This window comes from Diceros bicornis, chromosome 5, assembly GCF_020826845.1.
Source record: "Diceros bicornis minor isolate mBicDic1 chromosome 5, mDicBic1.mat.cur, whole genome shotgun sequence".
Classification (NCBI taxonomy): domain Eukaryota; kingdom Metazoa; phylum Chordata; class Mammalia; order Perissodactyla; family Rhinocerotidae; genus Diceros; species Diceros bicornis.
In genome coordinates, this window is record NC_080744.1 from 48,102,672 (window position 1) to 48,116,244 (window position 13,573).

Below are 13,573 nucleotides of genomic sequence, written 5' to 3' on the forward strand. Positions count from 1 at the left end.
GAGAGAAGTGAGAGGAAGGGGACAGGAAGGGAGGAAGGTTGGATGGAGGGTGGAAGCAGGGGAATAACCTTGTTGAAGACGTGCCAAAGGCTGAAGTAGGTACTTGGTGTACTTTCGTGCTGTCCCATTTCATAGATGAGGAAACTGAGGCTGACAGACATTTAGATATTATATATCTGGTAAAAGTGACAGAGCTGGGTCTGAACCTAGGTGCACATCCCTTGTCACCATGCTGTCCCCTTCTAACTTACAGATGAGTCCTAGTGTCAGTGATGCCACCTTCTAGGCAGCTGGCCAAGCAACTACCAGAGCCTGGGATGCAAAGGCCTTTACAACCTTGTGCTGCCTTTAAGCCACTTATGATCCCTAGAGGAGGTCAAGGGATGGGAAGAGAGGAGCGGCTATGGAGTGCCTGCCTCTGGCCTCTGGCTCATTCCAGAACAGGGCTAGCAGCCCCGCCCCACTTCTGCAAGGCCTGCCACCCACTCCAAAGCAGCTGCCTTGGTTTCATTTCACAGGTATTTTCTATAAACACCCATCACCTCACACCTCCTTACCTGACCCCCTCCCACCTAACCCTTCTCGTCTCTGGCTGGGAAGGGGCCATCCTTTTGGCCCCTTCACCACAACTGGTTTAGTAGATTTGCCCCCAAGTCCTTTAAAAAAAAAACTCCACTCAGCATTATTTTCAATATGCAAAATACAATTTATTACCTGGAGTTTACCCTTGAGTGTCCACATGGTATAGCATATTCCCAACCAAGTATTTCTTCAATAAATCCTAACCACCACCCACTGTGCGAGTACATACTTACAGGGGCGGTGGCTTACTGCCCGCAGGGTGAGCAAGGGTGCTACGGGACACTTGCAGAGGGCCCGTAAAGTTGCTTTGATTGTAAAGTTATGGGCTATTCTGCACATGTACTGAAGACGCTCTCCACCCCCCAAACACAGAACCTTGAATTTGCTTCCCTTGAGTCTAGGTGACTTTTCCTTTGCCCTGTCTTCCTTCACTTCTGGGAGGCCCAGGTCAGAGTGCAGAGACACAAAAGGGTCCATGGGAGAGAGGGAAGGCGATACCATAACTAGGAGACCAGGAGCAAACTCTGGAATGTTCTGGGAGCCGAGCTCGAGAATTCCATGGGACACACTCTGGGGCCTGACTCCTTCAGCAGCTGGCAGGAGTGGGGTAGACTCTGTGCCCATTTCCCTGAGCCCCTGCCCAGACTGGAATCTACTAGGGGACGGAAAGAAGGTGGCTGAAAAATGGTCCCTCTGGACCATGCTCCCTCCCTCCCTCTGGGCTCCTCGGAGGCGAGCAGGGGCCTTTTATCTTGCTTTCTCTAGCCCAGGGCCTGCTGTGTAGTAAAACCCTTGGTAAATGTTTGCTTGGCAAATGACTGAATATAACCTTTATGTTTATTTTAGAAGAATTGATGGAAAAGCTGGCCTGGCTGAATTTTGACTGACTGGCCCATTATGATACCTGAAAAGTAGTTCTGAGGGTGGGCCTAGCACACCCACTGATGCTTACAGGAGCGCCAGGTCCAGACCTGTCCAGTGCCTGTGCCTGGCCCCAGATCTCAAAGGGCCTCTCTGAGCAGCAGAAGGGCCAGGCTGGAGCAGGGCCAAGAGAGGAGACCAGAGGATCCAGGGCACTCGGCACACACAGCCCTCGGGCACCATTAGGACCTGGCCTGTCAGACTCCGGGCCACCCACAGGGCAAGCCTCACCCGGGAATGATTTTTGGTGTCTGAAGTGACCTTTCATTTCCCTAAGTAATGCATGCCATCTTGATGAATGAGGAGTTTTCTAGAACAAAGAATAAGCCTCGACACCTTAAAAAACAAAACAAAACGAAGAGACCCTGTAACAAAAGCATTTGGTATCTTCCAGAAGGAACTGCTGAATTTCAAATAAAGACAAGATATTTTTTATGTTATTTTTTTTCTCAATATAAGAGAAGCAAAGACATTATCATTTCGAGACCTATCAATTAATTTGCATATGTAATTATATTTGCAGTGCAATAAATATGAGGATACTTTATATGGACAAGATCCACTCTAGCCTGAGTGGATACTACAAATCCTAATATGTCTAATACTACTAATAGGTTTTTAAATAAATTTACTGTCTTGTGTTCCCACACAGAATGATTTTGGTTGCTCTGAGAAGCATGTGTGTCACAAACAGCATTCAGCTTTTCCCTCAAATGAAAGAACATGTCCTGTCCAAGTGAAGCAGTGATCTATCACGTCATCACATAATTCGTAAACCAAACATCCTGTCCATTTTATGCATATTTCTGCTTCATTTATAACAGGTCACATAGATGAAAATGTTTCATCTGAAAAAAGACAATAGAATGTGAGACTGAAAAAGATACTTTTAAAATAAAAACACATTTAAAAAAAAGTGATTTTGTCCAATTACATTTGGAATTGAAATTTTCTTCTATGACCGCCCAATGAACACAGTCCTTCTCATACAGTCTATTAAGATCACCAATTCTAGAGGAAGGTTCCAGAAGTCACAGTATGCACTGAGAAAAATCAGATTTTAAAGTGCTCTGAAAATAAATCTGATTCAAGGAAATAATATGGGATATAGTAAATGCTGAATTCTATTGGTAATAGAATGAGCTCAGACCAGAATAATTTAGAATAACCTTAAAAATGGATAAATTTTAAAAAGCGTTGAAAATGAAAAACACTGTACTTGAAGGGGCTCTCCTGGTGCTGAAGGCTCACAGTGGATTCTTTCCAGGGTGGTAGTTTTCACGGTAATAGTAGAGACGCCTAGTGAACTTGCAGCCATGGAGTTGCTCCCGTAAGCTAAGGTGCAATAAACACTCAGATCCTCTAAAAGTAAGTTCTAGTTACATGTGATGATTTCAAATTCTATCCTCAGGTACCTATGTGTGCTTTGTGAGAAGATGATTAAGCCCAGACCTGCAAAGACACAGATAGTTTTTAGTCCTTTAGTAGTTAACGACCTGTAAAACCTGAGTGTAAAAAGATAAAACCAAAGTCTATTACACACACACACACCCACCATCCAAAACACAGCACTCACATTCTTGGAGAATAACACTTTACTCCTAGCAACTCAAAGGTGCTTCTTTGGACCTGACGCCCCCCTCCCTTAGTTAATCTTCTGCAGGGCAACTGTGGCCCCCTTACTAGGACTGGTAACTCTCAGATCGAGTACCCAAACCATTTGGACCCACACAGCTCACTGGGTACATGAACACGACTTTATAATTTAGGAAACTCTTGCCCGGGAAGATGAAGTCACAAATAACTTTATTGTTTGTTTCAGTAACTTCGCAAAATCCTTTCATGTATTTACCCTAAGGGTATACTACTCCACTACCCCCTTTAGAAAAGACACTCACTTCTCAGGATAACACAGAGCATCAAATGATTGTTTTTCAAGACTTTCTTTGAAATCTTCTCCCTCCCCTCACCCCATGTCCAGCAATCTTAAACTATTACGCCACAAATTTGTCCAATCCCACAAAAGTCTCTCCATCAAAAGACCTGCCTTCAACCAGACCCTCATAAACATCTGTCTTTGTTATCCCCTTCTGAGATGCCACGAAGACTGTCAAGTTTGTAATCCTCCACACTGAGGTAAGCAAGAAACGTAACTTTGCTTTACGAACAGGCTATTTTGGTGGTATTTCTGGGGAGCCAACATTTGACAAGGTCACGGAGCTCTTTGAGAATCTATGAAAGCCACGAGGACACTCTTCCTGGGAAAATACACACACACACACACACACAATTTCACAAATAATTTCAGGGGCTTCCTGGGCCTCTTGAAGCCCCTCTGAGGGTCTCACAGGAGTCTGTGACCACAGAATAAGAACTGTCCACTACTAGGAGGTGAGACTGGCAATCTGTGGTTTGTCAAAGGCTAGAATCACAAGAATCAGACCTTTAGGGTCAAAAGGAACCTTTTGGATCACCTAGCCCAACTATTCCCTCAAATACATGCTGATACCTAGTTGTTTAATCTATGCTGGAACACCTGCACCGATGGGGGACTCACTACTTCCACAGGCAACTTCTTCCTTCTGTGGCCACGGGCAGAGCTGGAATTAGAGCTGTTTGGCTGACCAGGCCCATCCCGGCTTACTCGGACCCCTCTGCTTTCAGGACGGCAATCACTCCTCCTCTCACACACAGAGTAAAACAGAAAAACTTCTTACTCTCAGGGTATGATCCCATGATCCTGAGCAAAAAGCAGTCCCGTCAGGGGAAACTCGTAGAGTACTAACGCGGTTTTCGTGACCAAACAGGATGGAGACTCGGGATCCCTTGAGAACATCCCAGACGTTGATGGTATAATCGTTGTATCCAGCAAACAGCAGGCGACCTCGAAGCAGGAGGATATGGTGGTTATCGAACCAGTTCCTCCCTTCCTGTTTTTTTCATGTCACTCATTCACTCACTCACTCATTCACTCAATCACTCATACATTCATTCAATAAGCAATGATTTAGGGCCCACTATGTGCCAGGCACTGTGCTTTGCCCTGGGGATTCAAAGAGGAGAAAGCATGGCCGCTGCCCGCTGTGGAGGGTGGTGGGCAGGCAGACACATAAATCCTTGTAGCACGAGGGAAGTGCTCAGGTGTGTGTGAAGTGCTATGTGATCATAGAGGAAGGGGGATCAAGGAGGACACTGCAGAGGAAGTGACATTTGAGTTGGCTCTTGAGGGCTGAGTAGGAGTTTGCCATGCAGAGAAGGGAGGGGTAGGATGTTCCAGGCTGCAGTAGCAGCATGCATGCACAAAGGCACAGATGCAGAATAGGGGGGTGTCTGGGGAAACTGAATGGTCCAGTGACCCTTAACTTTCACTAGCAGCCTCCCCAGCTGTGAGGGCAGAGGGGCCATGAGTTTCAGGGCATTGAGACAGGGACTTTTTTTTTTTTATTGAGGTCATAATAGTTTATAACATTGTGAGATTCCAGTTGTACATTATTATTTGTCAGTCACCACATAAATGTGCCCCTTCACCCCTCGTGCCCACCCCCTACCTTGCTTCCCCCTGGTAACCACCAATCTGTTCTCTCTGTCCGTGTGTTGGTTTATATTCCACATATGAGTGAAGTCATACAGTGTTTGTCTGAGAAAGGGACACTTGCTTTGCCCGCTCCACTTCTGAAAACAATGGCTTTTCGGGTGTGAAGTGGAGAATGGAAGGCTGGGGAGGAAATGCCTACAGGGACTGCAGATGTGAAGTTTCCATACATCACTGTCTTGAAGAACAGCATTGCGTGGGCACAGCCTTCGTTTCCCCCGAAGGGAATGGGCTGGGGGAAGCCGCTGCGGGCAGGGTGAAGTGGGGGGTCAAGAAGCAGGTGGAGGAAAACTGGCTCAAACAAAATAGACTAGTTAGCATGTTGGCCCCCAGGAAGTTTAGCTGAGGGGAAGCTCGGTAGAGAGCTGGGTTTCTTCTAGGTCCTGTTTTATGGTCCTGGGAAAGTTTCTGAAATAAAATCTTACCACTGAGGGAGAAGTCCACGCTGGATGCTCCAAATATGATACTTTCTTTGGAATAGATGGCAACCTCCCTGTCTGCCCGGAGGTCGTAGAGGCGACACTGGGGTGCAAACAGACAGACAAGGAAGCGCTTACTTCCAGCTCCTGTTTGGTGAAGCGATGACCACAGAGCTATAGGCAGGTGCTGGTGGCTTGTATAGTTTGAGGGATCAGGGAAAACCTCTTTAGTTTTCTCTCCTAATATTTTCTCCCTCAATCCCGACTCGTATTAATCTCCATGGATCAGTGGCGATTCAAAGGAACAGGCGATACAGAAGATTTCTTCAGGTACAAAAACCAGAACGAAAACCCCTCTCTTTTTGATACAGGATACATGTTCATTGTAGAAAATTCAGAAAAACTCAGAAATGCATAAAGAAGGAAATAAAAGTCACCCCAAATCCTAGAGGTATTTACTAACATCTGGGCTATTTCCTTCATCTTATTTCTATTGTATGTGTGTTTAACGGGGTGCAAGTTTCATTATTACTTCTATTAACATTATGTTATGAGCATTTTCTCATATCATTAAATAATATTCAAAAAAACATAATTAACATGGTTGTTGAATATTCCTCATGTGGATATATCAGAATCTATTTAGCTATACACTGTTAAGTGTTTTGATTATGTCTAATTTTTCTCTTTTATAAATAAAATTATGATGACCTTTCTTATGTAAAAATATTATACGTAACTCTGATATTTTCCTTAGAACAGAATTGTTTCCAAGAAATAGCATGACTGGATCAAAGGGTAGGGATGTTTTGAAAGCTCTTGATTCATATCAAAAACTGCCCTCCAGAAAGGAGGTACCAAGGCTCCTTTACTGCACCATCTCCATCACCAGGCATCTCTCTGCTAATCCAGGAGGCAAATGAGCATCACATAACTTAAACTTGCATTTCTTGGATTACAACTAACTTTGAAAACATTTTCAGGTGTTTATTTGCCATTTTGGATTTATTGCTTTGCAAACAGTCTGTATTTTATCTTTTTTTAAAATTGACGTGTTTATCTTATTGATGATATATGATATGATATGAATCTCATTCATCTCCAAAGGATTTCAACTTGTTCTGTCATATATGTGGCAAGAATTTTTCCAAAATGTATGCTCTTATATTTTGTTATATATTTTTTGACATACAGAAGTTTTAAATTTTCATTATTATCAAAACTCTCAGGGGCCAGCCCCATGGCTTAGCGGTTAAGTGCGCACTCCGCTACTGGCGGCCCGCATTCAGATCCCAGGCGCGCACCGACGCACTGCTTGTCCGGCCATGCTGAGGCCGCATCCCACATACAGCAACTAGAAGGATGTGCAGCTATGACGTACAACTATCTACTGGGGCTTTGGGGAGAAAAAGGGGAAAAAAAAGGAGGAGGATTGGCAATAGACGTTAGCTCAGGGCCTGTCTTCCTCAGCAAAAAGAGGAGGATTGGCACAGATGTTAGCTCAGGGCTGATCTGCCTCACACACACAAAAAAAACCTCTCAACCTATTCCTTTTTAATTTCTTCCATAGTAGCAAATCAGAATGAACCCCATTATTTAATAAGATATTTGATATTTTCAGGGCACAAGAAGGTATTTTTTTTCCTCTTGAAAAATAGGTCAACATAATTTCGCAATTAGTATCAAAAGCCTTAAAACTAGGCCTATTTTTGATTCAGTAAGTTCATATCTGAGAATTCTAAGGAAATAATAGGAGAGGTATCAAAAATATTTACTTATAGCAGTGTTTTTAACAGAAAAAAAAAAAAAACCCTTGGGAAAAACCTAAATGTCCAAAAATTGAAGACTGGTTAAGTAAAGAGTGGCAGGCTTATAACATGGAAAACTATTCAATCATTAATAAAATATAATGTAGAAAAATGTTTATTGGCATGCGAAAATGTTCACAATCTATTGCTAAGTGAAAAAAGCAAATTATAAAGCATTTTGTTTAAAAAGGAAAGTGACAGGGGCCAGCCCCGTGGCTTAGTGGTTAAGTGCGCGCGCTCCGCTACTGGCGACCAGGGTTCGGATCCTGGACACGCACAGACGCACCGCTTCTCGGGCCATGCTGAGGCCGCATCCCACATACAGCAACTAGAAGGACGTGCAGCTATGACATACAACTATCTACTGGGGCTTTGGGGGGAAAAAATAAATAAACAAAATTATAAAAAAAAAAAAAAAAAGAAAAGTGACAGAAAGGAATTCACCCAATTGTGATTTTTCCTTGGTACAGAGATTGAGGTAATTTAATTTTTTCCCCAAGATTTCTTCATTGAATACACATTACTTCTGTAATCAGAAAAAAAAAGTTATTTTTAAAAAGTAAAATTAAGGGCCGACCCCGTGGCTTAGTGGTTAAGTGCACGCGCTCCGCTGCTGGCGGTCCAGGTTCGGATCCCGGGTGCACACCAACGCACTGCTTCTCCGGCCACGCTGAGGCCATGTCCCACATACAGCAACTGGAAGGATGTGCAACTATGACACACAACTATCTACTGGGGCTTTGGGAAAAAAAAGGAGGAGGATTGGCAATAGATGTTAGCTCAGAGCTGGTCTTCCTCAGCAAAAAGAGGAGGATTAGCATGGATGTTACTTCAGGGCTGATCTTCCTCACAAAAAAAAAAAAAAAAAGTAAAATTAAGTCAGCATATCTCTCTTTTAAATAGGAAAAGCTCACAATCACTTAGAAACATACCGTAGCATCATCTGATCCTGAAGCAAAGGCATCTCCACTCGGGTAATATCTGCAGAGAGAAAGTTTGGGGAGAAAGCACTTTAATTGAGAGTGGTGATTCCCAATCCTGGATGCCCATCAGAACCATGTGGGAATGCTGTCCCATGCTAGGCCCCCGGAATCAGAATCTCCACTTCTAAGGACACAAGGATGACAAGTTACAGAGGCCAGAAAGGGAGGCTCATCTGACAGGCCCAATGGCCTCTAGTTTTCTTCCCCGTAAATAGGGGAGAGTGACACTGGCCTTGCAGAGTGTTGGTGAGAAGGAAATGAGATAATATGTGCATTTGCATTAGGCACTGAACCCAGAGCAGTCCCCCCATAACCATATTTTCCCTTGATCACATAGCCTATTCCCCAGACTTAGCTCACGGATAAGAAAGTGGTTATAAACACAGACACTGGAATCAGAAAGAGCCATGTGTGGATCTCTGCAATGGCCACTTACTACATGTGATACTTTTGGCAAGTGACTTCACCTTGCCCAGCCTCAGTTTCCTCATCTGAAAATGAAGGTGATAATGTACATTTCCTATTGTAAAGACTGAATAAGACAGTAATATGCAGAGAATTTGGCATGGTGCCAAATAAAAAAACCCTTCACTAAATGATGATTATTATTGTTATAGTCATTCTCTTCTCAAGAGTCAGGCTTCCTGGAGAGAGGGAAGCCCAAGTTGAGACCTGATGGAATAACAGACATTAAAGGAAGAGGGTTCAGGGTGGAGAGAAGCTTAGGTGAGAGAATGTGCATTTTTAAGCTGTATTTCATAAACATATAGGGGTTTAACTTACTTTTGTGCTTTATATTCTCTCCTGCCTCTTAACTTCATTTACTACCTCTAGTAATTTGTGGATTGATTTCTTTTGATTTTCTAGGTAATTGCTGCACATTTGCAAAAACTGATAGTTTTTTCCCTTATCCCACATTTGAGGGCAGGGAGCTAGACAATTCTTACTAATATTTCTACTACTAAAGGAAATAAGTATTCTTATTTTGTTCTTGCTTTTTAGGGGAACAACTCTAGTGTTTCCCACTAAGTATAATGACTCTTGGGTGATTATACTTTACATACTGTCTAGACAGTATCATCTTCCAAATTTAAATGTCAAGTCTTGATCTCTCTCGGGACCCAGTTCAGAGATCCTGCTACCTACTCGACATCTCCACTTGGTTTATAATAGGCATCTCAAACTTTCCCAGAACACAGCTCCAGAATCCATGTGCAACAACTGCCTCCTACCTGCACTGCCTCCAGTCTTCCCTGTCTTAGTAAGTAGATCACTGCTTACTGCCCCTTAAAAAAGATTTGGGTTCCCTAAGCTCAGGGTTCTTCTCCTGTAATGCAATCCCTTGCAAGGCAAGTGTCATTTAGCCCTTACATGTTACCCTGTGGAACTGGGGCTCAGGTAACCAGCACAAAAATGCTGATACCCTGGGTGTTGCCACTGCTATGAGTAATAAACTGTCCTTTATCTCTAACCCACAAGTCTCGTGACTTCTACCAGCATCCATGAAACTGTGGCAGCCTAACTTGATAGCTTGCAGCGAGGGTAAAAAATCTCATTTTCTTCTCAATTCTAGACATTTCTGTCCTCACTGTGTCTTCTTTGGTTCCAGCCACTGTCATTTCTTTCTTCAGCTCACACAATAACCTTCCACCTAGCTGTCATACTACCAATCTTGGTCCCCTACAATCTATTCTCCACACAGCAGCCAGAGAGATCTTTTAAAGGCAAAACATAGATCGTGTTAGCCACCCCTCCAACTCAACTCTCTGGCCTTTTGTTAGGGTCTTTAACATCTCATCTTCCCTCAGCTCTTTGCAAGCCTGGCTTTTTCATCATCCTGGCCTCAATTTAAATGTCACCTTCTCAGAGAGGCATTCCCTGACCATTCTAAGAAATAACCCATCTCATCACATCTCCCCATTTTACTTTTTTCATTTATTAGTATCTTAAACTGTACATTTGTTTATTTCTGCTTTCTCTTGTTTGTCTCCTGTAGGAGACTAGAGACCTTGTCTATCTTGTTCATAACTGTATTCCCAGTTCCTGGAATAATGTCTAGCATATAAGTACTCAATAAATATTTGTTGAATGAATGAATGAGAAATACTGACTTGATTTAGGGAGGATAATATCAATTGCTCCTAGTGCAATTAAATTAAAATTCTCCAAGAGATTTGGAGTGCTGTCCAGTCCCACCACAAATCAGCCATTCTTGCTGGGGAGGCCTGTCTCAGCCAAGTAAACTGAGCCTGGAGGTGGTTCTTGGGATAAGTATTACTCCAGGTCAGGGAACACTGGAGAACAGAGAATAACGTGAACATTCTACTCACTGACCGGACACTGTTGATGTCAGATTCGTGTGTTTCAAAGGCCTGCACACACTGGCCAGAGCGCATGTCCCACACAATGGCTTTCTTGTCACATCCCTACAAATGCAAAGTTACCCAGAGTTATGGCCAGTGCAAGGATTGTCTATAGACAGGCATGAGTTCCAGTCATGTAACCGAGACTGTTTATTTCCCATTAGTAAATGGCTGACAACATGCTCTTCTGAGATTAGCTTCCCCTAAGGCCACTTTCCTCAACTGATAAGCCCTTAGGAAGGCCAGAAACAGGTCTTGGAGTGGGGGGAGCAGGGGAAGGCACCCAACTTGTCCCATTAGCATGTTTTCCTCTTTCCCACCTTTCTGAGTGGGTGCAAACTCTCCACAGCCTCCTTCTCACCTTTCTCCTGGGCATCTCCCCCTCTTCATTGTTCCTTCCTTTCTCCCTCCTCTTTATCTCTGCCTCCCTAAGCCCAGGGGGGGAGGCAGGCAGACAGATGCTACATGTTGAGACCCCCCCCCAGCTTTGTCTCAGGTGTATGGGGCAGCCCTGAGCAAAGGCGGAGAGCTAGGTGCCCCTGGGCCATCTGCACCCCCAGCAGCATGCCAGGCTGGGACTCGGCAAACTCGGAGCTAGTCGTGGCCCTGCCAGCAGTTAGCTGGGTGGCTTAGGCAAGTCACCTTCCTGGGCTTCTGCCTCACACTGTAAAGGAAGCACTCTCTCTGGGCTGCCAACACGACCCAGAGTCCTAAATACCAGGTCTCACATTATCCTATCATGGTTCCAGGGGCAGTGTGACAAATCCCTGCAGAGCAGTCCTGTTACCAAGCTTGAGCAGTGTAAGGTAGACCTTCAATAGTCCACTAGAAGAAGCAGTGGCTTAAAATTAGTGTCCAAGTTGTTGGTTTCAACTCAGCAAAGGGTGGGGTGAAGTACCATAACTGGATCTGAGAGAGACCCACTGCGGGGGTTCAGAACTCTGAGTATCTTTACTGAGAACGTGGACAGAGGAGTCAGGAGTGTCTTCAAATCTTTAGAAGACACTAAAGCAGACGGAGTTTAGTGCTCTGAAAGAGACAATATAATCTACAAGGCCATCAACAGTTTGAAAAAACAGTGTAGTTGACGAGGGATAAATACAATTATACAAAGGCACAGGAATGAAACATATACAGATGGGGCCAAATACTCAAGAAGAAAATCGGGGTCCCTGCTGATTAGAGGCCACCCAGCCCTCACCTGAGGCCCAGGACTGAGAGGTGGGCAGTTCGGAGCAAAGGACCCTTTCTGTCTTCCAGCTGCAAAAGCCATTGACAGTCTGTGTGTGACCGTCCTCTCTCACCAGCGTCTCCTGACTGAGGTGCGACAGGACCCAGGGTCAGGTCAGCCAGCTCCGTTCTCCCCTCTTATTCCCCGCTGTCCACAGAAATACTCACCCCTCCTGTTTGCATAACACATTGTAAACTCTTCCATCCACTGCTCATAGTATCCTGGGGAAGGTGGCGGGGGGAGTACTAGTGTGCATTATCCCCAATTCACAGGTGATGAAATTTACAGTCGGTAGCCAAGCTGGGACCCAGATATCCTGACTCCTAGTCTGGTGCTCCTCTGTGCCTTGTCTGCACTACTCTGAGCCTTCAAATATGCTGTTACCTGTACCCTGGGATGGGAGAGGGATGGTAAGTGGCAGGGGTGGGGGGTGGGAGAGTGTCCCACAGGCCAAAGCCCTGATCACACCACTGTGTTGCCTCTCCTTAGCAGCCATCTGACTTGCTCAGTGACCTTTCAGCCGTCTCTAATGCTCTCAGATGCTAACTCTGCTATTTAACTAACATTTTTAAACGTGGCAGATATGCACCTGGAGTCCCAGCATTCATACCAGGAGAACATGCCAGGCCCCTCTGTAGACTGCTGAATGTCCGTAGCAGAACAGGATACCCTCACAGCCCAGCCCTGTAACTGCCCACAAAGTGCTGCCATTGCTGCAGGAGCTGCGGGTGCAATGGCGAGCTGAGGACAATTCTGGCAGCTCCTTCTGGGGAAGTGCCCAGTCTAGTCCCATGGATTGACGAGAACTGCCATCGTGAGGCTCCCAAGTGGACAAAGGACCCCGAGAGATTTTCCTTGGGTCTTTACCCCAGACACGAAGGTGTTTCCCGTTTCCGAGGGGGCCAGGTCCAAGCAGAGCACGTCGGCCCCGTGCCCGTGGAAGCTCTGCAGCAGCTGCCCGCTCTCCACGTCCCACAGCGCACACGTCCCATCGCCGCTGGCCGTCAGGATCTGCCCGCAGGAAAGGACAGGAGGGGTGCTGTTGTCATTATTACTTCCCTCAGGGGCAGTCACTCAGATGCTTCAAGTTCCACCGGGAAAAGGAGGCTCCTTCAACACACATGCAGACAAACATCTCGCTAAATCTGGATTCAAGCTCAGAAATATTTCTCCCGTACTGAGGTAAAAAAGTTCATTTTGACACCCTTACTGTCCTTGAGCTGTGCGTTATGTGCCCGTCCTCCTCCAGAGTACGAAATCGGGGAGGCCTCCCACTTCCTGCAGGGCTCTACGCCTGCCTGGCACGGGGGACGAGCTCCGTGAACGCTTGCTGAACAGAACCTCGAGCGGCTCCCACAAGCAGCCAAGCCCACGGTTGTGATTCTCAGACATTAACGTGCACCCCAGTCACCGGGCTGCTTCCTAATATAGAGGCGGGGAGGGGCCTGAGTCTGCAGTTCTCACAAATTCCCAGGGGATGCCGACGCTGCTCAGCAGACCCCACCTGGAGCAGTGAGGGCGGAGGCAGCATTTTGTTAGACACACTCTCCCGTTGCCGCTTTTCCCCAGAGGCTCCCAGGGCCACCGAGAGGTGCTGACACTCATGCATGCACAGGTTCAATAAGCATTTGCTGTGTGCTGACGACATCCTGGTGCTCTGCTAGGCGTGAGTGT

General features: G+C 45.5%; 1 protein-coding gene across 1 annotated transcript in view; it reads right to left on the reverse strand.

The window, feature by feature from the left end:
• Nucleotides 1-691: 691 nt before the first annotated feature.
• The window catches only part of GNB5 (G protein subunit beta 5), a 41,017-nt gene continuing 28,135 nt past the window's right edge, over nt 692-13,573 (reverse strand). Inside the window, exons 6-11 of the mRNA XM_058541593.1 lie at nt 12,767-12,910; nt 10,640-10,731; nt 8,255-8,303; nt 5,521-5,617; nt 4,221-4,387; nt 692-2,955 (exon numbers count right to left, since the gene is read on the reverse strand). Of these exons, the coding sequence (XP_058397576.1) occupies nt 2,944-2,955; nt 4,221-4,387; nt 5,521-5,617; nt 8,255-8,303; nt 10,640-10,731; nt 12,767-12,910 (561 nt within the window). The 3' untranslated portion in view covers nt 692-2,943. The remainder of the gene's footprint in view (nt 2,956-4,220; nt 4,388-5,520; nt 5,618-8,254; nt 8,304-10,639; nt 10,732-12,766; nt 12,911-13,573) is intronic.